At 46.0% G+C, this 8,774-nt stretch overlaps 2 protein-coding genes across 3 annotated transcripts in view; one reads left to right on the top strand and one right to left on the bottom strand.

The window, feature by feature from the left end:
• Positions 1-910: 910 nt before the first annotated feature.
• Positions 911-4,264, bottom strand: atp5md (ATP synthase membrane subunit k). The gene is made up of 4 exons (XM_041210167.1): positions 4,109-4,264; positions 3,267-3,371; positions 1,694-1,798; positions 911-1,050 (listed from the first exon to the last, which is right to left on the bottom strand). The coding sequence occupies exons 2-3, from the start codon at positions 3,351-3,353 to the stop codon at positions 1,700-1,702; spliced, it is 186 nt and encodes a 61-aa protein (XP_041066101.1). The 5' UTR covers positions 3,354-3,371; positions 4,109-4,264; the 3' UTR covers positions 911-1,050; positions 1,694-1,699.
• A 452-nt stretch (positions 4,265-4,716) lies between these two features.
• Positions 4,717-8,774, top strand: part of pdcd11 (programmed cell death 11) — a 75,283-nt gene continuing 71,225 nt past the window's right edge. For both annotated transcript variants that reach the window (XM_041210106.1, XM_041210105.1), the window contains exons 1-3: positions 4,717-5,068; positions 5,755-5,892; positions 6,819-6,983. In XM_041210106.1, the coding sequence (XP_041066040.1) occupies positions 4,970-5,068; positions 5,755-5,892; positions 6,819-6,983 (402 nt within the window). In that variant the 5' untranslated portion in view covers positions 4,717-4,969. The remainder of the gene's footprint in view (positions 5,069-5,754; positions 5,893-6,818; positions 6,984-8,774) is intronic.

Raw genomic sequence — 8,774 nt, 5'->3', positions numbered from 1 at the left:
GCTGACAAGAGGTTACAGGCAGGATTTTTTTTACTTCATCTATGTCAAACATGAGAATTTACTGAGGAATCATCATTTCAATCATCTGGCCCTACTCAGCAATCACCCCCAGGATGTCCAGGTTTGTGTGGGGACAGTGTCACTGACATCTGTCTAGGCCTTGCAACTTCCAGTCTCGACTATTCCAGTGTTCTCCTAGCCTCACATCTTGCACTCTCTATAAACTTCAGCTCATCCAATACTCTGTTGCTTCCACCCATCAACCTTCTGCTTTGACCTACATTGGTTCTTGGTCCAGCAACACAATTTTAAAATCCCTCCCTACAAGAAAAGCATATTTAACAGTCACCTTGAAGCAATGGCAATTAGGTTATTGTCCATGCAATTTAAACATTCCATTACACGAGTCTGTGTCATAGGATATCAGAACACAGCCACAATATTTAGAAGAAATGGTCCAATAATCAAGTGAATGATCAGTGCTTGGGCACAGTCTGGTTTGAAATCCTGCTCAGTACAGTTAGTGGATAATTTTAAAGACGAATAACTGGGGCTGCCATGGGAGTTTCTTTTTATTAGATTGATTTCATTTTAGCCAGTATTCTTCAGATCAAATTCACCAACTGTTTTTCCTATTGAAACAAAGTCAGAAAACAATATGCAGAAAGTTATGACTGGAGTGTAGTGCAACATGAACTTAAGCAACAGCTGTACCTACAATTCACTAGTTATATTAAAGAACACATGGTAATCATTGAGTGGAGAGAATTCTGATGTGTGTGAACACAGTAATGCTGAGCGAGACAAAAGTCCAATCCTGGTGGCAGCAGGGGACAGGTTAGACCTTCCATTGCCCAGATACCATCACCAACACAAAACCATTTCCACTCAAAAACAAACACAGTGAATGTAGAGTCCCATGAGTTTTATTTGTGAACGCTGATAACTTATAATACACCACTATAGTGACACGATTGCAGAGGTTTTGAACATTCACACAGATTTCACACGCTGGTCCTTAAACTCCACTTTCCCTGCCCAGAGGAGAACCTGAAATGAAGAATCCAAGAGATGCAATCATATTTCATGTTAACATATGGACTGGCCATACCTGCAAGCATAGTACAGGAACTCCAAATCAAACCAATTACATTCTCTGACAAAACTGGCAACAACCCTTTCATAAGTGAAAGACATCTTTGGGAATTAAACACACCCCAATCACGTTCATGCAATCGGTATTAAGCAGACGCCCAATACACGGAAAAGTTCCCTCCACATGATGAGTGATTCAGGTCTGGAATGCACTGCCTGGAAGTGTGGTGGAGGCAGGTTCAATCAAGGCATTCAAGAGGGCATTGGACAATTATTTGAATAGAAACAATGTACAGAGTACGGGGAAAAGGCAGGGCAATGGCACTAGGTCATAATGCTCATTTGGAGAGCCAGTGCAGACATGATGGGCTGAATGGCCTTCTGTGCCATTAAACTTCTGTGATACATTGTTCCATCAAACAATCAAGGCAAGTACAGCATGAATCAGATACAGAGTAAAGCTCCCTCTACACTGTCCTCATAAAACACTCCCAGGACAGGGACAGCTCAGGGTTAGATAGAGTAAAGCTCCCTCTACACTGTCCCCATCAAACATTCCCAGGGCAGGTACAGCACTTTGTGAAAATGAATTCCTCACCACATATCATTTCTTTTCTGTGATTGCTGATGGTGCCTTCTTTTTGGATCTCAGTTTGAAGAACAAGCATATCGCTGCAATCCCTGTATATGTAGCTAACACATACTGTGAAGAGACAGAGCATACATTAATCATAAAGCAGCTCGAAAAGGGAGAGTTCAAACCAGTCAGAGTTAGAACACTCATACTCTCATCACAGGGAGAGAACACATTGAATAGAACGGACCAGTATTCTACTGAGTTTAGAAGAATGAGGTGAACTCAATGGAAAGTATAAAATTCTTATTCCTTGGATAGACACACAGGCTATTTAAGAAATAGAGCAAAAGCAGGCTGTACGACCCCTTTAATAAAACTGTGGCTGGTGTCCTAACCTTAATTCTGCTTTCTCCCCATATCCCTTAGTGTACAAACATTCATTGACCTGTCTTGAACACACTCAATGAGCATCCAGAGCAATTCTCTGAGTGAAGGAATTTCTTCTCATCTTTGCCCTAAGTAGCTGACCCCTTTATCCAAGGACAATGACCTCTAGTTCTAGAATCTCCAGGCTGGAGCACCCCTTCTCAGCAGCTACCCTGACAAACCCTCCAAGAATTTTACACATTAGGAGAATGAGAGGTGATCACGTTCAAAGTCCAGAGAGCAGAGGCCAATTCTATTCAATCTCTCCTCACAGGACGATCCTCATCCCAGGAGTCTTTGATTACACTCCCCCCAAGTCAACTATTTCCTTAGTTAAAGAGTCCATAACTGTACTTACTATTCCAGGTATGGTCTCACATATGCCCTTAATTATTGCAGCAATACTTCCTTACTCTTACACTCCAACACCCTTGCATTAATGGACCACATACTATATGCTTTTTTAATTGCTTTCTCCATCTTAAGTTTGTGATTCACTTGAAAGGAGACCTAAACCTTTACTCACCTCTCACCTTAAGAAAAAATCTGCTTTTCTATTCTTTGTAAAAGTTGAAATTTCACATTTCCCAGCACTATAGCGGATCTATCACCACCTTCCCCAATCACTTAACCTGTCCCTAACCCTTTGCAGCTTGTGTGCATAATATATTCATCACAATTTATAGGATCTCACTGTGCACAAATTGCCTGCTACAAGAAACGTAAATCAGGAGGAGTTAGGCAAGGAGCCGTTTTCCCAGGGCATTTTGGCCAACAGTGGCTACATTTCAAAGTACATTATTTGGCTGTGAAGTGTGTTGGGATGTCCTAAGGATGTGATAATAATCTACAGAAATGCAAGTATTCATCTACTCAAGAGTTGTCTCCCCATTGCTTAAATGAACATGCCAACTGGAATTGCCTTCAAATCCCTTAATATCCTTGGCTAACAAAAATCTCTCTCAGGTTTAAAATCGATCAATCTACTTCTTTCTTTGACCTTAATTCTGCTTTCTCCCCATCCCTTAGTGTACAAACATTTATTGACCTGTCTTGAACACACTCAATGAGCATCCAGAGCAATTCTCTGAGTGAAGGAATTTCTTCTCATCTCTGCCCTAAATAGCTGACCCCTTTTACCATCAATATCCCCATTAGTTGTACTTACATTCCTCCTCCCTGTGTAGGTGTAGGCGTTGAAGTACTTCTGGAAGCCAGTAAACTGGTGGTGACCGCCAGCATCATGTCCCGCCATTCTCACCCCTCACACAAACTGTAGAGGGAAACAGAACAATTTGCAACAAATGCTCAAACAGAAATGATCAGGTGTCACAGGCTGAAGACAGACACACACATGGGAGCACAGCTTTACTTATTTGCAAACAGACAAGACTAAAAAACATGTTCATCTCACTTCCAAACCTGACAGGACAGGCTTAGAATCAGGATGTTTCAGTTTCAGACTGTAAATAGAGGCATTTCAGAAGAAGGACGAACAGTCGACCCTCCAGGCATTTCAATCCTGAATTTATCCTCAAATCCCCATCCACGCCCCTGAAATCCACACCAACATCCAATCCACTTTTACCAGTATCGGACGGCCCATTGATATTCATAATGGGAACTGTCCCTTTAAATCCATCATTGTAACTCCTCCTACAACGCCACTAGAGGTGGGAAGGTGGAACTGCAGCGTGACAGTTTACATTTAAATTTCCTGTTTTAGCGCTGCCGACTGGTACTATGTCTGCTCCCCCTTTCCAACTATAACAACGAAACCTAACTTTGATCAGCGGAACCAGCTCCACATTTCCCTTTCACCGGGAAAATCACAACCGTCCACAGCAGAGCCGAGCCCAGCCCGGCCCGGGGTACAGGCTGAAGGAAACGGGCCCAGGGTAACCCTGACAACGCCGCTGGGGGGTTAGGGTGAGGGGGGGGTGCGCTCTGCGCCCTGCGCCCCGCGGCCCTCTCTTTCTCTCTCTCTTCCCCCCTCCCCCGGCCTCTCACCTTCACTCAGCCGCTCTCCGTGTCCTTCACAGGGCCCCAAGATCCAGCAGCCCCGCCACAGGAAATGCCGCCCACCGCCCTCGGCCCTCGCCCATTGGTCCACAAAATCGTCACTCAGCAGAATAATCGGTCGCCGGATGTTACGCTACAGATCTTATCGCCCATTGGATGATTGGGCTGCCAATCGTAATTGGCACCGCCTCTTACACCACAGCTAACGAACAGTTCTGACGAAGAGTCACACGGACTCGAAACGTTAACTGTATTCCTCTCCCTAGATACTGTCAGTCCTGCTGAATTTTTTCCAGCTATTTTTGTTTTTGTTTCAGATTTCCAGCATCCAGCAGTATTTTGCTTTTAGCTAATAGGCAGGATATATGTCAATCAGAAATTTGTCCGGCAGCTCTCAGCAGCTATTGGTGAATTATTAAACCCCCCCCCCCCCACCAAAGCCGCTCACTGATTGGTCACATCCTTAACTTTCTGAGTCCCGATTGGGCAAGAGCGACCTCCAGCGTACCCGGGCTCCATGGTGGTTGGTCCAAAGCGCAGAGCCACTGATTGGCTGAGGGGAACCACCGGAAGTAATTCTCCGGCCGTGGCGAGTCTTTCCGGAGGTCGGTGTCATGGCGATGTCCATGTGAGAGGTAGCGGGCGGGCGAGCGAGCGGCAAGGCGAATCCTGTCGACAGCCTCTTGTTCAGTGAGGTTATTTGTCTCTGCTCCAGCTCGCTCTCTCCTGGGGTGGTCTCTGTCCCCGCCCCGGGTCCCCCCCCCCCCTCCCCATCAGCCTCTCTCACTGAGCTGCCTGTGTAAAGAGGGAATTGTCTGGATCTTACCTGTGTTGGCAGATTTGTGAGGAATGGCGGCTGTGGATGAGGATTTCCCTCGGGGAGGGCCGCAGAGAAAGCCCAGTGAGAGGACAGAGAAGCGGAGCGTGGAAGAGGACAACCTGTTTGGAGTAAGTACAGAAAGATGAGAGATATGGCTGGAAATCCACAGTGAAACTGCAAAGGAGCATGTGGATAATGGGAAGGAGTTGGAAGCGGATGGCCAGTTTGCCTCAGGATGTTTCCCCCTTGTTAGCTGCTGTGTTCAGCCATTGGGATTTGAGTCCCCTCAGGACCTGGGTGTAAACATTTAGCCATTTCCTGAATCCATTAACTTCCCATCCCTCCCTGCTCCCAGTTAAATTGATAAATGCTTTACACTCTGAATAATCTTTAGGGCCACCCTGTTTACAACCGGACTGTTCAAAATACCAGCAATTATGATACTGCTTCCTTTCCCTTAGAAACCAGAGTATGTGCAGATAGTTAGAGGGAGCTTTACTCTGTATCTAACCCTGTGCTGTACCTGTCCTGAGAGTGTTTGATGGGGACAGTGTAGAGGGAGCTTTACTCTGTATCTAACCCCGTGCTGCACCTGTCCTAGGAATGTTTGATGGGGACAGTGTAGAGGGAGCTTTACTCTGTATCTAACCCCGTGCTGTACCTGTCCTGTGAGTGTTTGATGGGGACAGTGTAGAGGGAGCTTTACCCTGTACCTAACCCTGTGTTGTACCTGTGCTAGGAGTGTTTGATGGGAATGGTGTAGAGGGAGCTATACTCTGTATCTAACCCCATGCTGTACCTGTCCTGTCTCCAGGTGCATCATGATGATGAAAGTAAGAAGCGAAAAAGGAAGAAAGAATTGAGCCCCAAAAAGACAAAAAAGCAGAGAAGCGACAAAACCAGAGGATTGCAGACAAAGCAACTGATTAAGGATGAAACCCTTTATTTCAAGGTATGAGTGTGCAACTGGACCTCAGAGTATGTGGCCGTTTTAAACCCACGAGCCTAGATTGTTTGGAGTGTGTTGCTGTCTCCATCAGTCAGTGATAAGTCTTCTCGCCCACCTCTGAGTCGTAAAGTACAATCCAAAGAGTCTGAGTGGAGAGCAGAATTCCTTGAGGATATCAGTGTGATACCCTCACCCCATACGCTATCACGTTGGCTGTGGGAGATTTGAATTTGTGACAGATCTAGTACAAACCAGGCAGGGGATTCAGCTCCCCTACCTCACAAAGCTGAAACTGGATCAGCCATGTGAAGAGCAGCAGAGTTTTATTCCCATTCCCATTCCTAACTGCAACTTGTATTTATATAACACCTGCAATGTGGTAAAATGTGAGTAATTGTTTCACAGGATTGTTATCAAACAATATTTGATATCGAATCACTTGGAGATGGAAGGGCAGATGACCAAAATCGTTGGCCATAAAAGTTTTAAGAATATTCTTAAAAGGAGGAGAGAGTGGTGGAGAGGATTAAAGAGGGAATTCCAGTGTTTAGGAACTCGGTAACTAAAGACTACACTACCAGAATCCATTGTTAGCATGCAATAATGAGCTTCCCAAAGCCCACCCTGAGCTTGCATTTCCTCAGCCTGTGCATGAGGCACATTTGTGCTCAGATCTTGTTTTAACTAGAAATAGGGCTCCAGATTAGCCCTTTAGGCTCTGTACGTGTACGTCAGTGAGATTGGCTCTCGTCTCACTCCTGTCCTGCTGGCTCTGTTGTGCCCTGACTCTCACCTACCTCGCTCGGTGTCGGGCTCACAGCGATGGTGGGCTTTAAATTTGAGTTGCTCTCTTCTATGTGTAAACACTCGAGTGTTACTGTATCTGTCCTGTGTTTTGTTCATTGTTTCACTCCTACCTTCTCCACCAGAAACTGACAGTTGGGACCCTACTGCTTGGCTGTGTGAAGCAAGTGACTGATTTTGAACTCGTCATCGGGTTACCCCACGGGCTCACTGGTTACGTGAGCCTCACCAGCATCTGTGATGCATATACAAATTCCCTCAGGGAGCAAGTGAATGAGGAGCTGTCAGAGGTGAGTCGGAATCCATTATCCTTCTCTTACTTTACCTGTGCGTTTTTCTCATGCCTGTCTCATCCTGCCTGGATACAGGGCCCTGGGGATCAGGATCAGGTCTACTTCAAACTAGCTGCAACTAGTGTTACAGTTTTTTCATTCACGGGATGTGGGCTTAGCTGGCTGGGCCAGCATTTATTACCCATCCCTTGTTGCTCTTGAGAAGGTGGTGGTGAGCTGCCTTCTTGAACTGCTGCTGTCCATGTGGTGTAGGTACACCCACAGTGCTGTTAGGGAGGGAGTTCCAGGATTTTGACCCAGCGACAATGAAGGAACGGTGATGTATTTCCAAGTCAGGGTAGTGAGTGACTTGGAGGGGAACTTCCAGGTGGTTGTGTTCCTATTTATCTGCTGCCCTTGTCCTTCTTGATGATAGTCGTCGTGGGTTTGAATGGTGCTGTCAAAGGAGCCTTGGTGAGTTCCTGCAGTGCATCTCGTAGATTATACACACTGCTGCTACTTTGCGTCGGTGGTGGAGGGAGTGAATGTTTGTGGATGTGGTGCCAATCAAGCGGGCTGCTTTGTCCTGGATGTTGTCAAACTTCTTGATTGTTGCGGGGACTGCACTCATCCAGGCAAGTGGGGAGTATTTCATCACACTCCTGACTTGTGCCTTGTAGATGGTTGACGGGCTTTGGGGAGTCAGGAGGTGAGTTATTCATCACGGTATTCCTAACCTCTGACCTGCTCTTGTAGCCACAGTATTTATATGGCTAGTCCAGTTCAGTTGCTGGTCAATGGAACCCCCAGGGTGTTGATATTGGGGGATTCATTGATGGTAATTCCATTGAACATCAAGGGGTGATGATTGGATTCTTTCTTGTTGGAGATGGTCAATGCCTGACATTTGTGTGGCGTGAATGTTACTTGCCACTTGTCAGCCCAAGCCTGGATATTGCCCAGGTCTTGCTGCATTTGGACATGGACTGCTTCAGTATCTGAGGAGTCGTGAATGGTGCTGAACATTGTGCAATCATTGGCGAACGTCCCCACTTCTGACCTTATGTTGGAAGGAAGGTTATTGATGAAGCAGCTGAAGATGGTTGGGGTGAGGACAATACCCTGAGGAACTCCTGCAGTAATGTCCTGGAGCTGAGATGACTGACCTCTAACAACCACAGCCATTTTCCTTTGTGCTAGGTATGACTCCAACCAATGGAGAGTCCCCGATTCCCATTGACTCCAGTTTTGCTAGGGCACCTTGGTGCCACACTGTGTCAAATGTGGCCTTGATGTCAAGGGCAGTCGCTCTCACCTCACCAGTTGGAATTACATTTATCTATAGGGAGCAGTGAGGGAATCTGTCCTGCTCCAGTTTAAAGAAACTGCTGTGGGAACTCATCTAACAGCATAAAGGCTAATGGTGGTGACACCCTTCCGCCTCATAAGCAGATGGTTGGTGCTGTGGTGGGCAACTATTTGTTAACTAACTATAAAGGCTAAAGGTGTCTGTTAATCATTCTGTTGCCCTCTCACTACAGTCTTCACCATGTGTAGCTGGCGTGCTCAAGTGAACATCTAACCAGTGTACAGATTGAGGTGAAGCCAGAACAACCTGCCTGATCTGAACACTAAACCAATCAGCAACCAACAAAAGCAGCAGAGCATAACGTAATCAAACCATATTCCTGCATTCAGATGCATCCTCAGTAATTAGCTTTAAAACTGGACTGGAAGGTGATCAGCTCAGCAAGATTGTCAGGAAAGACTGAATAGATTGAGTATTTTTCCTCTACAATTGAGAAAGCT

This window comes from Carcharodon carcharias, chromosome 17, assembly GCF_017639515.1.
Source record: "Carcharodon carcharias isolate sCarCar2 chromosome 17, sCarCar2.pri, whole genome shotgun sequence".
NCBI classification, from domain to species: Eukaryota; Metazoa; Chordata; class Chondrichthyes; order Lamniformes; family Lamnidae; genus Carcharodon; species Carcharodon carcharias.
Note: the sequence above shows the minus strand (reverse complement) of the source record. Positions and strands in the feature narration are given on the sequence as shown.